The 17,251-nt window shown below is 42.9% G+C and overlaps 2 protein-coding genes across 5 annotated transcripts in view; one reads left to right on the top strand and one right to left on the bottom strand.

Moving 5' to 3' along the window:
* Positions 1–2,406: 2,406 nt before the first annotated feature.
* RPL9 (ribosomal protein L9) lies at positions 2,407–11,047 on the bottom strand. 4 transcript variants are annotated; one of them, XM_014957799.1, is made up of 9 exons: positions 10,974–11,047; positions 10,498–10,544; positions 10,302–10,417; positions 9,000–9,095; positions 8,543–8,675; positions 7,149–7,181; positions 3,970–4,017; positions 3,440–3,557; positions 2,407–2,542 (listed from the first exon to the last, which is right to left on the bottom strand). In XM_014957799.1, exons 2-8 carry the CDS (start codon positions 10,541–10,543, stop codon positions 3,451–3,453), a joined length of 579 nt encoding a protein of 192 aa, XP_014813285.1. In that variant the 5' UTR covers position 10,544; positions 10,974–11,047; the 3' UTR covers positions 2,407–2,542; positions 3,440–3,450. The 4 variants fall into 4 exon arrangements, with proteins under 4 accessions (XP_014813285.1, XP_014813284.1, XP_014813283.1 ...); XM_014957798.1 differs by having other exon boundaries at positions 2,408–2,526; positions 10,974–11,045; XM_014957797.1 differs by lacking the exons at positions 2,407–2,542; positions 3,440–3,557; positions 3,970–4,017; positions 7,149–7,181 and adding exons at positions 5,251–5,386; positions 6,463–6,580; positions 7,007–7,087 and having other exon boundaries at positions 10,974–11,040.
* A 90-nt stretch (positions 11,048–11,137) lies between these two features.
* LIAS (lipoic acid synthetase) overlaps positions 11,138–17,251 on the top strand; it is an 11,725-nt gene continuing 5,611 nt past the window's right edge. The window contains exons 1-7 of the mRNA XM_014957793.1: positions 11,138–11,246; positions 12,872–13,044; positions 13,702–13,795; positions 14,540–14,620; positions 14,843–14,999; positions 15,804–15,861; positions 16,966–17,094. Of these exons, the coding sequence (XP_014813279.1) occupies positions 11,163–11,246; positions 12,872–13,044; positions 13,702–13,795; positions 14,540–14,620; positions 14,843–14,999; positions 15,804–15,861; positions 16,966–17,094 (776 nt within the window). The 5' untranslated portion in view covers positions 11,138–11,162. The remainder of the gene's footprint in view (positions 11,247–12,871; positions 13,045–13,701; positions 13,796–14,539; positions 14,621–14,842; positions 15,000–15,803; positions 15,862–16,965; positions 17,095–17,251) is intronic.

Below are 17,251 nucleotides of genomic sequence, written 5' to 3'. Positions count from 1 at the left end.
TTTTTACTAGCAGAGAACATAAAAATATATAGTAACTCTTAATCTACTCAAAAGTGATGAATATAATTCTAAATTGCACTTTTTCATATAAATAAATACCTATTGCCATCTTAGCTCTGGCCAAGTGACAGCGCAAGCCGTGGGTGGGATAAAACCATGAGGGGAGTTTATTGCTATTACAGTATTAAACAAAATCTACCAGCCCAGGTATAACGCTTGGAAAGGATAAATGAACCTGCTCATCTAAATAAACTTTCAGCTAAGTACAATACTAAGAACGATATGTGTTGGGCCAGTTTCTGATGATACCTCTAAAAGAACCAATCCAAGTTAACTCCATTAGCAACCAACATATCTGTATCTCCGACGCACTGGGTGAAGTAAAGATCAGATAGTAACATTTTAAGCAAGTGTAACTAGAGCCACAGGAGACAAGTGAAATACACAATCACTATTTTTCATCCCCCAAATGGGACAGCCCTAAAAATTTTTACTAGCAGAGAACATAAAAATATATAGTAACTCTTAATCTACTCAAAAGTGATGAATATAATTCTAAATTGCACTTTTTCATATAAATAAATACCTATTGCCATCTTAGCTCTGGCCAAGTGACAGTGCAAGCCGTGGGTGGGATAAAACCATGAGGGGAGTTTATTGCTATTACAGTATTAAACAAAAGCTACCGGCCCAGGCATAACGCTTGGAAAGGATAAATAAACCTGCTCATCTCATCTAAACTTTTCAGGGACCAAACCCAGAGGTTCCCCTTGGTCTGGTTTTGGTCACCTCAAAATAAGCCCAACAAATTTTCTCCCCATGAACTGCACCATCTCTTTAAATTCTCATGGACCAGCCTTTTCAGTTGCTGCATTAAGTGGTGTGCTGAGACCATCCCTGCCCAGGCAGGTACCACCCACCACTGGAGAGGGGCAGAGAAGCTGCTCTAGAAATAGAACAAAGGGCAAAAAGAGGCATCAGTTAAATTCCCACTGCCTTCCTCCCCTTTACAACCTTCTTTTCCAGTGGCTAGTACCATTTTTGAGATAGTGAAACCCTCACCTAGTTCCTACTAGAAGCTGGTTACCTCAGTCTTAAGGTCCCCAAAACAGACACACTTTATCTGTACCCCAGGTGCTTCTGAAGAGACGAAGCATAAAAACACAGTCTTTTCCAACTGCATCTGAACACACAAGATCGCATCAAACACAAGGTAAATGGTAATAGATTATGATAAAGTAAATGATAACATAAAGTATTAAGGCCACTTATACACTACAAAAAACTTTGCAGAAGTGCTACTTTGAGGATACGTGCAATTGACTGAACCCCAAACTCCCCATACTTGACCCAACCACGAGTCTCAGTAATCAGTTCTCAATGCATGAGACTATTTTTCCATTCTATTTCAAGTACTGGTCAACATCACAGAAGGCCCATTAACTCCAAAGGTAAGTCCTAGTAAAATGATGAGGAAGTCTGGTCCATTTCACACTATAAAATATTCTACCAGTGTGTCAAACAGGACAGGTGTTAGAGGCGTGTGCACCCCTCCATCACCCAAAGACACCCACAAATTGCAATCTTCTGAATTTCTTAGGCACACATAGATACTTCCTTCAATAATAAGCTTTAGCTACTTTTTGCCAAGCATGTTTCTGCACTATCCCAGTATTTTCTGTGAATCTTTTTTTAAAAGTTGAACCTAACAAGTGACAACGCAGATTTTATCACAGCACAGAAAGAGCACAATATCCCAGCTACAGGTTGCTACACAGCAAGATTACTAACCAAGACAAAAACCAGAGCTCTACCTCCAGGTGACACAAATCATTGTCGTTGAAACTCAGCAAGAAGCTCTGCCTGAACTCTGAGGTCAAGTCCTTGGTCTTAATTGAGCAATACAGCCAAAGCAGCATATTTTCAGCCCACTACTTTCATCTCTGTATTCAGTTTAAAGTCTTAAAAATTTCATTCCACTAATTCAAATTTTGGGTTTAATCTACTCCAGATACTGCCATCACAAGTCTGAACTCCCCTCCAGAAAACGGACGAAATCAGTCTTTTGCAGTCATTGGTTTGAGGTTCTGAAATAACGTGAACACACACCGTCTTCTTCCTGTGAGAACAATACTTTTGCTATTCCATCCTATTTCTACAATTTTAAGCTAACACTTCATGGCTTTACATGCTGGGTCCACACTCCACCAGCATGAGGTTTCCAAACCATCAGACTTCATTCAGTCTGAATGTTCTGGCAAAGCAACAGGTACTAGCACAGCACTAACATTATCTGATTATCTTGCATTACCCTGTGCCAATCTGCTTCTCCAAAAGCCAAATATCTCCAACAGGTTCACGCAATCAGCATTTAGTCCTTAAAAAAAAGAATAAAAAGACGCCAAGATATGAAATAAGTTTTATTTTATTAAACCTCTCATGGTGTTCGGGTTTTGTATCAGATTCTTCAAATCCGGTACTTGCTGGTATAATGTCTCATGATTGGTTGTTTCAGGATCCAGACAACTGTAAATAAAAAGAGCTTTTGGAAAGGTCTTAGCACTGCAAATGTGAAATTGAGTTTATAGGCATACGACAAGTTAATTTATCTGACAGTTGTAGTGCAAGACAGTCATTAATAGATCACAGAATTTGCTTAGGTTTACTCAGACGAGATTACTTAAAGACGCCTTCAAACACAACAGCTCAGAACTGTTTCACCAGCAGGTAACAAGGAACTCTGAACAGTACTAAAATAATCACCTTTGCAGTAGCTTGTGTCTTGTACCTGGCTGCTGATACAAGACATTTTAGTTTATGAAACTCACTAACTGCATTTTAACTGCTAAAGGAATTTGATGCATTTCAGCTATGCATAGTTCCATACAGGTTAAAATTCTTAAATTATCCCAATATCCTTGTGCTCAGCTTCAAAAACAAATGTATATACGCAATGTTAAATAGCTGTCCTTGTTAAACTGGCCTTTGTTTGCAAGCATTTATACACAAACTACACTGAAGACCTTAATATATAAAGTATGTGCCGACCACTTTCGGTGCCCAACCAGAACAAACATTAGTCCAAGAAAGTCCTCTCTGTAAATAGCTGTAAAGGAGCCTGTCATGGTTTATCAGTTGGTTTTAAATTCTCAGCCACCATGATAAGTAGGACGCACAGCACAGAACACAGCACTCGAGCATTTCTCCACACAGTAACATAATACCAGCTTGATGAGAGATGGAAAGTGGCTGTCAAGAGAGCTAGCAAAACTTCACTTTTACGATACCTTTAAAGATGCCTTTTACAAGCACAACTGCATCCCTCTTGGGAACCTGCTTAACCACAGCCTTGTTGAAGTAGATAAACCTTGTTAAATCCCCAGATGGAGTAACCATCTCTACGTGGAAGACGTACATCCTGCATTAAGATGATACCAACCTATTAGAGTTTTACTCATCTGCCTGCTGTACTGTTCCTTTCTCGGAGACATAGATACCGTCCAAGAATTTTCTGATATCCTTGTTCTTGACCGTAGTGGCTTGCTGGATCAAGGCAGCTACAGACAAAGCAAGACCATTAGCACAAGGCAAGAGCTCCAAGCCAACATGTAGCCTTTGTTTACTCTCCCCATATTTCAACTAACAAACACAATTTGCCTTTCACTGAGCCCATCTTGGCAACTCAGGGCAGTGGCAGTTTATTACTGCACACTCATACCACTGAAAAGTTTGGTGCCAAAAAGGCCATCAATACTGACTCAAAAAAAAAAAAAGCTTCTGTGGACTTTTAAAAATATCTTTAAATTTAGAAAAAATATAACAAACCATGAAAAGCAATTACAGGGACTAGAGAAAAAAAAAATTGAGCTGTCATGAGAAAAAAAAAAAAGAAAAAGAGTTTGCTATGCTGACATCTTCAGATAAATGTGCCCATGTCACTGTATCTTCCCACACATCTATGTCACAAACCTGAATTGGAGACCAATTCAATGTCATTCCCTTCAAGGATCAGCTCATCTTTCTGCCTTCAATAATAAGCTTTAGCTACTTTTTGCCAAGCATGTTTCTGCACTATCCCAGTATTTTCTGTGAATCTTTTTTTAAAAGTTGAACCTAACAAGTGACAACGCAGATTTTATCACAGCACAGAAAGAGCACAATATCCCAGCTACAGGTTGCTACACAGCAAGATTACTAACCAAGACAAAAACCAGAGCTCTACCTCCAGGTGACACAAATCATTGTCGTTGAAACTCAGCAAGAAGCTCTGCCTGAACTCTGAGGTCAAGTCCTTGGTCTTAATTGAGCAATACAGCCAAAGCAGCATATTTTCAGCCCACTACTTTCATCTCTGTATTCAGTTTAAAGTCTTAAAAATTTCATTCCACTAATTCAAATTTTGGGTTTAATCTACTCCAGATACTGCCATCACAAGTCTGAACTCCCCTCCAGAAAACGGACGAAATCAGTCTCCTTGGTCTTAATTGAGCAATACAGCCAAAGCAGCATATTTTCAGCCCACTACTTTCATCTCTGTATTCAGATTAAACAGTCTTATAAATTTCATTCCACTAATTCAAATTTGGGGTTTAATCTACTCCAGATACTGCCATCACAAGTCTGAACTCCACTGACGGAATCAGTTTTTTGCAGTCATTGGTTTGAGGTTCTGAAATAATGTGAAAACACACTGTCTTCTTCCAGTGAGAACAATGCTTTTGCTATTCCTTCCTATTTCTACAATTTAAAACTAACATTTCATGGCTTTACATGCTGGGTCCACACTCCACCAGCATGAGGTTTCCAAACCATCAGACTTCATTCAGTCTGAATGTTCTCAGAGAATGGCAAAGCAACAGGTACTAGCACAGCACTAACATTATCTGATTATCTTGCATTACCCTGTGACAATCTGCTTCTCCAAAAGCCAAATATCTCCAACAGGTTCACGCAATCAGCATTTAGTTCTTAAAAAGAAAAAAAAACTCCAACAGGTTCACGCAATCAGCATTTAGTCCTTAAAAAAAAGAATATGCTGGGTCCACACTCCACCAGCATGAGGTTTCCAAACCATCAGACTTCATTCAGTCTGAATGTTCTGGCAAAGCAACAGGTACTAGCACAGCACTAACATTATCTGATTATCTTGCATTACCCTGTGACAATCTGCTTCTCCAAAAGCCAAATATCTCCAACAGGTTCACGCAATCAGCATTTAGTCCTTAAAAAAAAGAAAAAAAAGACGCCAAGATATGAAATAAGTTTTATTTTATTAAACCTCTCATGGTGTTCGGGTTTTGTATCAGATTCTTCAAATCCGGTACTTGCTGGTATAATGTCTCATGATTGGTTGTTTCAGGATCCAGACAACTGTAAATAAAAAGAGCTTTTGGAAAGGTCTTAGCACTGCAAATGTGAAATTGAGTTTATAGGCATACGACAAGTTAATTTATCTGACAGTTGTAGTGCAAGACAGTCATTAATAGATCACAGAATTTGCTTAGGTTTACTCAGACGAGATTACTTAAAGACGCCTTCAAACACAACAGCTCAGAACTGTTTCACCAGCAGGTAACAAGGAACTCTGAACAGTACTAAAATAATCACCTTTGCAGTAGCTTGTGTCTTGTACCTGGCTGCTGATACAAGACATCAAGACAGTCATTAATAGATCAAAGAATTTGCTTAGGTTCACTCAGACGAGATTACTTAAAGACGCCTTCACAACAGCTCAGAGCTGTTTCACCAGCAGGTAACAAGGAACTCTGAACAGCACTAAAAACATCACCTTTTCAGTAGCTTGTGTCTTGTACCTGGCTGGTACAAGTTTAGTTTAGTTTATGAAACTCACTAACTGCATTTTAACTGCTAAAGGAATTTGATGCATTTCAGCTATGCATAGTTCCATACAGGTTAAAATTCTTAAATTATCCCAATATCCTTGTGCTCAGCTTCAAAAATAAATGTATATACTCAATGTTAAATAGTTGTGCTTGTTAAACTGGCCTTTGTTTGCAAGCATTTATACGCAAGCTACACCGAAGACCTTTATATATAAAGTGTGTGCCGACCACTTCCGGTGCCCAACCAGAACAAACGTTAGTCCAAGAAAGTCCTCTCTGTAAATAACTGTAAAGGAGCCTGTCAGGCTTTGTCAGTTGGTTTTAAATTCTCAGCCACCATGGTAAGTAGGACGCACAGCACAGAACACAGCACTCGAGCATTTCTCCACACAGTAACATAATACCAGCTTGATGAGAGATGGAAAGTGGCTGTCAAGAGACCTAGCAAAACTTCACTTCTACGATACCTTTAAAGATGCCTTTTACAAGCACAACTGCATCCCTCTTGGGAACCTGCTTAACCACAGCCTTGCTGAAGTAGATAAACCTTGTTAAGTCCCCAGATGGAGTAACCATCTCTACATGGAAGACGTACATCCTGCATTAAGATGATACCAACCTATTAGAGTTTTACTCATCTGCCTGCTGTACTGTTCCTTTCTCGGAGACATAGATACCGTCCAAGAATTTTCTGATATCCTTGTTCTTGACCGTAGTGGCTTGCTGGATCAAGGCAGCTACAGACAAAGCAAGACCATTAGCACAAGGCAAGAGCTCCAAGCCAACACATAGCCTTTGTTTACTCTTCCCATATTTCAACTAACAAACAAAACTTGCATTTCACTGAGCCCATCTTGGCAACTCAGGGCGGTGGCAGTTTATTACTGCACACTCATACAACTGAAAAGTTTGGTGCCAAAAAGGCCATCAATACTGACTCAAAAAAAAAAAAGCGTCTGTGAGCTTTTAATAATATCTTTAAATTTAGAAAAAATATAACAAACTATGAAAAGCAATTACAGGGACTAGAGAAAAAAAATAATTGAGCTGTCATCTACCTCAGGGTTTGAGAAAAAAAAAAAAGAAAAAGAGTTTGCTATGCTGACATCTTCAGATAAATGTGCCCATGTCACTGTATCTTCCCACACATCTATGTCACAAACCTGAATTGGAGACCAATTCAATGTCATTCCCTTCAAGGATCAGCTCATCTTTCTGGGCTTGAGACACTGCACAGGAAACACCTACAGAAAGGAAAATACACGTTCTTCATCACTGGTGAAAACATTGAGTGTACAAAAAAATCTTTCTGGGCTTGAGACACTGCACAGGAAACACCTAGAGAAAGGAAAATACACGTTCTTCATCATTGGTGAAGACGCTGAGTGTACAAAACCCCCCCCAGTATTAATTTGTTCCCATTTACAGATCTAGAAAGCAGCATTCTAGGCAATAATTAGCTTCCACGGCTTTACAAGAGTACCCCAAATCCCTTCCAAGACTTTCCTCCCTCACAGTTTCAGATCTCAAAGATTAGTGCAAGTCATGCTCTGGATTGAAAGCAACTAAATGATACTCCTATTTAAATGTTACCACATGACAGCATTAATCACCATCACCGCATAGAGGCCAGAGATTTTGCCAGCACGGCTTTGTCAGCTAGGTGGTGCCATTTCCCCCATTCCTGTGTTCATTAACCCAAAACTAGATTCACCCTAATCAAGAATCATTAAAAAACATCACTGTCCCCTAATATGTCAAGCACCATGATTATACTAGCAACACTAGGACATTCATAAGTCTTAACTAGAACTTTCATTTGCAAGGAGAGTAACACAAGAAAGTGTTTACGGTTTGACCCATTTAGTCAATAGATATTAGACTTTAAGCCAGCTTTTTACTATCTTTGAAGTAAATGCTTACAGAAGTCAAACCCACCCTTAATATCCTATAGTAAATCAAAATCAAAGCCACCATAAGTAACTCCGCACTTTATCTTCCAGTGGTTTTGGATAAGTCTGATGCTTTCATCTAAAGCCACCCCAAAACACCATCAGTCACACTAAATATCCTTGCCCATACCTCCACCAGTAAGTGAACTATCAAACACTGTATATGGGAAGTTTTCCATGGAGTCTTAAGGTAACCGTGTTTATAATATGTTTTGTCTCCTTCTTTTGAAGTTTAACAAACTCCATCAAAGACCTACTCTGCTAAAACTCATAAGTGTGCAAGATGTAAACTTCAAAATTATCATGTTATTTGTTTTTAGCGCATGTGCTCCAAGACAATGAGGAAATTCAAAATACAAGAATGCTTCAAAGACCAAAAATACAACATGGTGTGAGACTAGCTCATGTACAATGTTTAAAAGAGAATTAGAATCTAAAACTGAGCACCTGCAACTTACCAGCTATGAATACTGTCAGTATCTCACTATAATTAAACACTGGACTACCTGTAGCTTGTATTAAAATAACAATCTCCAGTTATTGGCTAGCTCTCATTAATAAAGTACAAAACCATTATTAATTACAAATCTAAAGAGCAGTAAAAGTACCCTAAGATTACATGAATACAAAAAGACAAATACTGCTTCAACAATCACTCACTGTCTTCTGTGGAAGCAGCAGCACCCAGACAAAGCAGTTTAGAAATCTTAGTTAGAAACATCAAAGTACATCTCCAGCTATACTCACCTGGCCTCATACGCACTCGGCGGATGTACTTCTCTCCCAAGAAGTTTCGGATTTCCACAAGTGAGCCATTATCCTGGATAACTACGTTGATTGGGAAGTGAGCATACACTGACCTCATCTTGTAACGGAAGCCCTACAACAAAGGACAGCATCAGATACTGAAAGCAGAACACATCCATAAGGTAAAACAGATGCACTAAGCTTAACGCAGCCATCTAAACCCAAGATATATTGGAAATAGTTTCTTAACAAGGGCAAGACACTAAGCCCAAGAGACATTCATGCTTTTTTCCACCTATAAAACATGTCTGACAGCAAGTGCAAGAGAAAAAAAAAAAGTAAACAGAGAGAGAAAGCTACATCTCTCACTAAGCCAGCACTCTCACTAAAGTAAAAGGCTGTGTATCGATGAGTAACAAAAATGACAGGAGTTCTCCTATTTCAAAAGAAGACTCACCAGTGTAACACCCTTGATCATGTTCTGTACATGGCTGCAAATTGTGCGAACTGTTGCCAGCTCCTTTCTGTTACCCCACCACTTGTCAACACGTAGCTGCGTAAAAAAAAGTAATAAAAAATTCAAGATTTCTCCTACACTTCAAAACTAAAAGTGAAACATTTTTGTGACAAAGAGTGAAAAGTTCAGATAAACTACTTAAAAGCCCACCTAACAAAAGCACGTAAACATTTCCTTTCTTTGAAAGACTACTAAAGGCCCACCTAGCTCAAGGCCACAAGATCATGTCCTAACCCCCAGACCTCTGAGAGATGTTTCTTTTCCTCATGTCTTGCTACTAACAAACCTTCAAAGAGGCTGGGATAGATATTCTGACATCTTAAGCTGAGGGATGTGTTATAAAATGCTAAACACCAAACACATTGTTCTGAAGTCGGTCTTCTATGTACAATCTATCAACTTTTTAATCAAATGCTGTGTGTGGGTCCAGTATCTTAATGAAACATTACATTCTTCTGCAAATGCAGTTGAAACGAGCCATTATTTTCCTTTTTTTTTTCCAGTTTTTAAGGCCATATGAAAATATGTATTTCGAAAGCATCTGCTCTCCTAACGTAACTTGCCAATTCTGGAAATTAAATGTAGATATTTAGTTCTACCTAGCTAAAAGTAGCCAGTTGTAAAACACAGAATACAACAATCAATGTCTTTCCCAGTAACTATCAGACTGGAACAACAAAACAAATCATAGAACTGCAAGAATTCCACGGCACCAGAGGAGGTCCCAAAGTTCCATGAGACTTGCCTCTTTCAGAAAACACAGAAATAAGCAAAAAATTAAATAACATGCCCACAGATAAACATTTTGGTCCAATCTCCTACACTACCAAGAAGTTGTTAATTTAATTCAGAGCTGGGGTTGCTCAGCCTGGAGACTCTGGGAAGATCTTTCCAGTATCTGAAGAGGGCCTACAAGAAAGCTGGAGAGGAACTCTTTACGAGGGCATATAGCAATAGGACAAGGAATAATGGCTTAAAACTGGAAAAAAGCAGATTTAAACACCAGGAAAAAAAATTCACTATGAGGATGGTGAGACACTGGCACAGGTTGCCCAGAGAAACTGTGGATGCCCCATCCCTGGAGGTGTTCATGGCCAGGCTGGATGGGACTCTGAGGTGGGAGGTATCCCTGCCCATGGCAGGAGGGTTGGAATTATATGCTCCTCAAGGTCCCTTCCAACTATGCTATGATAATCGTAAAGTCACGGTCTCTAGGAAAGAAACTGCTTCTGCAGCACTCACCTTCTTGCGTTTCTTTCCCAGGAGGGAGAGCTCCACATTGATGTGGTTAAAATCCCGTCGCAAGGTTCCTCTGGGGCCCTTTACAATGACCGTCCGGCCCTTCAGCGAGACACTGACTGCGAAGCACAGACAGAGCCACGTTAACCGGCTGCGGAGCCAGCACCGCGAAACGAACGCCTCCCGAACGCAGACCCACCTTGCTCGGGGATGTCAACGGTCTGGTTGCTGAGAATGGTCTTCATCCTACAAAGGACAACGGAGAGAAGCTGCAGGGCCGCACAGCGAGGCCCTTTTCTCGCCCCCTTCCCGCTCCTTCCCCGCGCCTACCCCAGGAACGCCCAACAACGGGGAGTCCAACCGCTCCCCACCCCCTCCGCCGCCACCGAGCCGCCGGGTGCCGCAGACAACACCCAGCCATCCCCCCCGGGCCGCCCGGGGGCGGCGGCCTCAGCGCCCAGCTCCACAGCGGGGCCCAGCACGGGCCTAGAACCGGCGCGGGGAGGGGAGCGGCTGGGGCAGGCGCCATCCCGGGGGATTCCCCCCCCGCAGGCGGGGGCAAGAGGCGGCGGGCGGATCCCGCGGCGCCCCGGGAGGCTGCCCGGTCCCCGGCGGGGCGCTGGGGGGGCCGCCAGCGGCCGATGGCCCCGGATGGCGGCGCCGGCCCGGCCTTACCTGGCAGCAGGCAGCGGGGAAAGAGGCCGCGTCTGACGTCATCACGTACTTGTAGCTGCCTTGACGTCACGGCGCCGAAGCAGGCGTCCGCGAGGCAAGAGTAGCCGAGACCTGATGCGCGTCAGCTGAGTGAGGTGAGCGGGGACGAGCGCCGAGAGGATCGATCGGGCCGGTCCGGCGGGCGCCGCCATGTCGCTGCTGCCGCGGGGCCGCTGCGGCGGGGCTGCCGCTGCCACCGCCGCCCGGCGGCTGCTGCTGGGGCCCCAGGGACGGGTGAGTGGGCGCCGTGTCAGGGCGGTGTGTCGCAGGGCGAAGGGGAGCGGAGGGCGAGCGTGCCGAGCAGTCGTTGCGGCCCGGCGGAAGGGAGACCTCGGGCCGGTCCCCCGGTGAGGGGATGGGGGGGATGGCGGCGGCTGAAGGCGGTGCCGTTGTCCGAGCTCATCTCTTGGTGGTGGGGGGGCGTGACAGCAGAGCCCGGGAAGGGCTGTCCCCAGCAGGGCAAGCAGCCGGGGGGCGTGAGGCGGGCGGGGGCTGCGGTGCCGCTGCACAGGCACACACCGGGGAGAGAAAGTCACCGAAAACTGCGGCACCGAGCGCACCCGCCTCGGACCCCGCGGCTGAGAACCAGGCTGGGGCTGCCTCTCCATCGACATAACGTCATAGAGTTGTTTAGGTTGGAGAAGACCGTTAAGATCATAGAGTCCAACCGTAAACCTCACGCTGCCAAGTTACCGCTGAGCCGTGTCCCTCAGCACCACATCTGCACGTCTTTTAAATACCTCCAGGGATGGAGATTCCACCATGTCCCTGGGCAGCCTGTTCCAATGGTTGGCAACCCATACCAGGAAGAAATTTTTCCTAATATCCGATCTGAACCTCCCCTGTCACAACTTGAGGCCATTTCCTCTTGTCGTATTGCCTGTGACTTGGGAGAAGAGGCTCCCACCTCTCTACACCCTCCTTTCAGGGAGCTGTAGGTCTCCCCTCAGGCTCCCTTTCTCCAGGCTGAACAACCCCAGCTCCCTCAGCCTCTCCTCATAAGACTTGTGCTCCAGAGCCCTCACCACCTTCGTTGCCCTTCTCTGGACCCACTCCAGCCCCTCAGTGTCCTTCTTGTAGCAAGGGGCCCAAAACTGGACACAGCACTCGAGCTGGGGCCTCACCAGTGCCCAGTACAGAGGGACAATCACTGCCCAAGTCCTGCTCACCATGCTATTCCTGCTCCAGGCCAGGATACCATTGGCTTTCTTGGCCACCTGGGCACACTGCTGGCTCATGTTCAGCCGGCTGTCCACCAACACACCCAGGTCCTTTTCTGCTGGGCAGCTCTCCGGCCACTCTGCCCCCAGCCTGTAGCGCTGCCTGGGGTTGGTGTGACCCAAATGCAGGACCCAGCAATTGGCATTATTGAATCTCATCCTGTTGGCCTTGGCCCATCCATCCAGCCTGTCCAGATCCCTCTGCAGAGCCTCTCTACCCTCAAGCTGGTTGACACTCCCACCCAACTTAGTGGTGTCTGCAAACTAACTGAAGGTGCACTCGATCCCCTTGTCCAGATCATTGATAAAGATGTTAAACAGAACAAAACATCCATCAGTTACTGACTTGGCAGCGTGCCATTAATCATCCCCAAAATCTCAATCCATAGAATATTATTTATATCCAAAACCTACATAACTTAGTTTGATATTAAGATATTTTGGAAGAGGTCATTCTTTTTGTCTGTTACACATGACTTAAAATGAAAAAGAGCATTCATTATATATAAACTTAAAGGCAATTGGGACAAAGCTTGCACTAACTCTATAAAGTGTTCACTAACCACCAAAAAGACAAGTACTTACTTACTAATACCAGTACATTTACAATTCGATAAATTATAGTGTTTCTTTTTTTAGGTGTCTGGGAGCCCTGTGCATAACCAGTACAGAACATCCAGTTCTTTGCCAGAGGAAAAAAAAGAGTTACTGCAAAATGGACCAGACTTAAAAGACTTTGTATCTGGAGATTTGTCAGACAAGAGCACATGGGCTGAATACAAAGGCAATTTAAAGCGTCAGAAAGGAGAAAGGTGATTGTGATTCTGAACAACTGTAGTTATTTCCATGCAGGATCTTGCATGTTTAGTGTTAACTACAAAATGCCTACAGTATATTTTTATTATATTCTGTCCTTTTTGAAGAAAAAGCAAACACTTAAATTATTAACTTCAAATATGTAAGAAACATGAAGACTTGGTATTTTCTCATTTGAGTGCCTGTATTAAATTACAAATATACGTCAGTAGGTGAGTGTACCATACTTCGGTGTTGAAAAATATTATTGATAGAATAAAACAAACAAATGAAGACTAAATTAAAAAGTGCTTAAATTCCTGCTATTTCCCATTACAAATTTGATCAGACTTTGTGATAACTGCAACATACTCTGCCGTTAATTGTTGCTGTCTCCTGTGTGGCACTATTAAATCCCATTGGTACAGTTAACAGTTTTAAACCTTCCAATGACAACAAACTCCTACTTTTGAATGTTGGGATGATGATAAACATGGAAGAGAGAAGTCTGTTATGACTATGAATGATGTTAATATTGGTTGCTGAGTTGGGTCAGTTTTCAAGGAACCTTTCCTAGTTGGCACCTGTAACAAATTAAAGTGGATCTCTGAAATTAATGGAACCTTACCAGGTAGGTAATTTATTAATCTCTCTCTTTGCTTGATGTTACTCAGGCTGCGACTTCCTCCGTGGCTGAAAACGAAGATTCCCATGGGAAAGAACTACAATAAACTGAAGAATACCTTGAGAAGTTTAAATCTTCATACGGTAAATCTAGCACCAACCAAGTTTTCCTCTAGAAAAATTATTTGTCTGTGGTGGACAGGTAGAAGTCATGTCTTGCATGATCTTCAATGCTGAAACCAAGCCCAGTGCTGCTCCTAGTCGCCAGTGGTGAATTTTACCCATAAGGAAAGAAGACAAATCCAGCAGAGTATTTCATGTTTTTCCCACTGGGATTTTAAATACTAGGGTTTAGTACTTGCATTACCAAAGAGATCAGAAAATGGTATGTGTGACTGCTTGTAATGGAAACACACAGAATTTCAGTGTTACATACATGTTTTGCATGAAAAGAGATTCAAGAAATATATGTATTTCATTAAATATACCTTCCAGGTGGTAAAAAGCGGTGGGTACGCATGGAGAGCTTTTTTTTTCCCCACAGCTAGATCACGCTTTGATGAATCATAGACTTTCTGAACATTTTATAAATTATTAAATTTAAAATGTTAATGGCAATCTGTGCTAATTAATAAGGCAGTGACATGGTTGCGGAGTTTTTGGAGTTACGAAGTAGAAGAAAAGAAGTGTAATGGATGTCAGGAAACAATTCTCTTCCTAGTTCTTCTACCGACTTCTTATAGAGCAACATCTAACTCTCTTCATCTCCTCATTTATCACAGAGGGAATAATGTTTTGTTTGTAGACTACTATTGAAATTGTTTATTAATATAATAATAATTTGCTAAAATAGTACAGAGAAAAGACAGGTACATTACTGCCTTTTAGGTGTGTGAAGAAGCCCGTTGTCCCAACATAGGAGAGTGCTGGGGAGGGGGTGAATATGTGACGGCTACAGCTACTATTATGGTAAGCCATTAACCACTTCTTACGTATTCTAGCAATGTTTGAGCTGTTTGTAGTGTATTGCTGGGTCTCTACTGTAGTGGAAATGTAGAAATTTAGAGTAAATCACTGTCCTCATTGTTTTGCTTAATATTGGGATGTATCTTATCTAGCTTAGCCACTGTTTCTCTGCTGAGCAGTAGTGATTTGTACAGTGTGAAGACAGGAACGTCTGTCTTGTTTCAGCTGATGGGTGACACGTGCACCAGGGGCTGCAGATTTTGTTCAGTCAAGACAGCAAAAAATCCGCCTCCACTGGATCCTGAGGAGCCCTACAACACAGCGAAGGCTATAGCCGAGTGGGGCTTGGATTATGTGGTACTGACCTCGGTGGACAGAGACGGTGAGTGCCTTCTCTCTCAGCTCCTTCAGTCCCAACTCTCCTCTCCCTTATAATGGGTGAACACAGACCTTGGTAAACATTTGTCACACAGCACAGTTGTTGAGGATTGCTATTTTAAAGGAGTTGACAGTGCTGAAATTCTGGAAAGTTTCTACACGTTCTTAGTATTTCTCTGTGTCTGGTGAAATATAAGTTACACTGTTATTAAACATTAACATATTAGAATACTTCATCAAAAAAAGCCCCACAGACATTCATATACAACGCCATTACAGAACTTCCTTCCAAAAACTAAACCTGGAATAGCTTAACAAAACTGAAAGTTGCCTATTTCTAAGGATGTAGTAGCTGCTTTGTGGTGCTATCACACAGGAGGGGAAAACCATTGTAAAGATTATTCAGTATATTTTGGTGGAAAGTCCATTAGCCTTCAACATGGCTTAAAATAAAAGAGCATAATGTATTTCAGTTTTTGTAGAACTGTTTATCAGACCAAAAACATAACAGGATAAAGCCATTTTGTGCTCAGGCTGACAGTGAACTTAGAGACAGGTAAATTCAGAGTAAACATTTGAAGTCTGCCCTAAGAAGTCTATCCCACAGTTAGACTTTGCGCAAAACAAGGCTTACTGGAATATCTCTTGTAAACCTTTGGCATAAGCAGTAAGATAAGACTGGGGTTTGACTAAGATTTGCTTTATTAGTTTGCATTTAAATTTGACTCTGCTGGTTTTTGTGGCTTTGCTAATAAGTGAATACCTTTCTTGAACAGAAAGGTTAATTGAATAATTGAAATGCTTCTAGATATGCCTGATGGTGGAGCAGAACACTTTGCAAAGACAGTCTCTCATCTGAAAGAAAGGTACATTTTTAATGTATTACTGTTATTACTACAACTTTAGAACGTGGTACTGCATGTAGGTCAAAACTACCTTTAGCTGGATTATTCCAGGGGCCCTGCAAGTACAAAAATCTGCCTTTAGCCTTTCTATGTCCCCCTCTTTTTGGTTTCCCGTTTTCCATCTTTATCATGTAATGGCCCCAGAGTATTTTGAATTTGGATGTATTTCCCATTTAGCCTGGGCTTATTTAAAGCTAAACACTGGATTATTTCTTTAACCGTGTGGCTGGTTTACCAGGAGATGAGTACACACTTCTGAGGTACGTTTATTCTTGGATCTTGGGGCTCAGGCACAGTGGATTCAGGTAACTGTGTCCCCACATGGCAGAAGAAGTCGGGTTTCTCTTTCGGTGGTGATGAGAAACCCCCCGTGGTGTTCTCCCACCACAGCTGTCTCCATCGTGCTGCTTTCCCTGGCTGTGCTGCCTCGGTGCCCTCTGTGCCATTTGGCTGCCTGTTTGTCTACCTGCAGGTTTTATTCCTGCAGCCTCACGGGAGACTTTGTCCAGCATACTTGGGGCTCCAAAGGCTCCAGCAGTTTTCCCTGCCTGCTGAAATCTGGCTCCTGGACACCGAGATGAGATTCCAGGGCATCAACATGGAGTCTTCTTATCCTCCTAGGCAGGGTTGTGGCTCCTCTGTATTTTGGATATGAAACTTCAGTTAACCTGCCACAAAAATGCATGAAAAATCATATGTAAGCAGCGAACGTGATTGTTTAAGAGGCTGTTGGAATCGCTTTTAGATTTATTATTTGGCTTTCATTCTATTTCAGCTCACATGAATGAAATCAGGAATTAAAACACGTGACGCTTTGTTTGAATTGTGATACAAGTATTTGCAGAAATCTGTTGATTTAGAAGCATATCCTGAATTAACTTTGCGTTGCTTATCAGAGCATCACTTACTTAATGATTGGACTTCGTCATCTTAGAGGTCCCTTCCGACCTAGATAATTCTATGATTTTATGAAGTAATGGGGTTTTTTTACTATCTTATTTTATTTTAGCCACGGTGAGGCGAACCCTGTTGCCGTGTTCACTCTCATCCTCCTCTCCTTTCCAGGAACCCCAAGATCCTGGTGGAATGCCTGACTCCCGATTTCCGAGGGGACCTTTCGGCTGTGGAGAGAGTGGCCTTGTCGGGGCTGGACGTGTACGCCCACAACGTGGAGACGGTGCCGGAGTTACAGCGGTGAGCACCGACGGGGGGAACGGGGACAACCGGCTCCGGGTCCATCTCCCCTCCCCACGCCGGGCCGGGGCCTTCCCTCACGGGGACAGGGCCGCAGCCCGAAATGGCGGGGGGCGCGCGCTCCCAGCCTGCCGCGCGCGCCGCCGCGCCCGCCTGC

Source organism: Calidris pugnax, unplaced genomic scaffold, assembly GCF_001431845.1.
Source record: "Calidris pugnax isolate Ruff unplaced genomic scaffold, ASM143184v1 scaffold349, whole genome shotgun sequence".
NCBI lineage: Eukaryota > Metazoa > Chordata > Aves > Charadriiformes > Scolopacidae > Calidris > Calidris pugnax.
Note: the sequence above shows the minus strand (reverse complement) of the source record. Positions and strands in the feature narration are given on the sequence as shown.

Bases quoted from the DNA above. Each gene is read 5' to 3' on its own strand.
- RPL9 (XM_014957799.1), bottom strand. From the start codon at position 10,543: ATGAAGACCATTCTCAGCAACCAGACCGTTGACATCCCCGAGCAAG. The intron at 10,418-10,497 runs GTGGGTCTGCGT...TGTGCTTCGCAG, and splicing joins CGTTGACATCCCCGAGCAAG to TCAGTGTCTCGCTGAAGGGC. The intron at 9,096-10,301 runs GTGAGTGCTGCA...TTTTTTACGCAG, and splicing joins TGGGAAAGAAACGCAAGAAG to CTACGTGTTGACAAGTGGTG.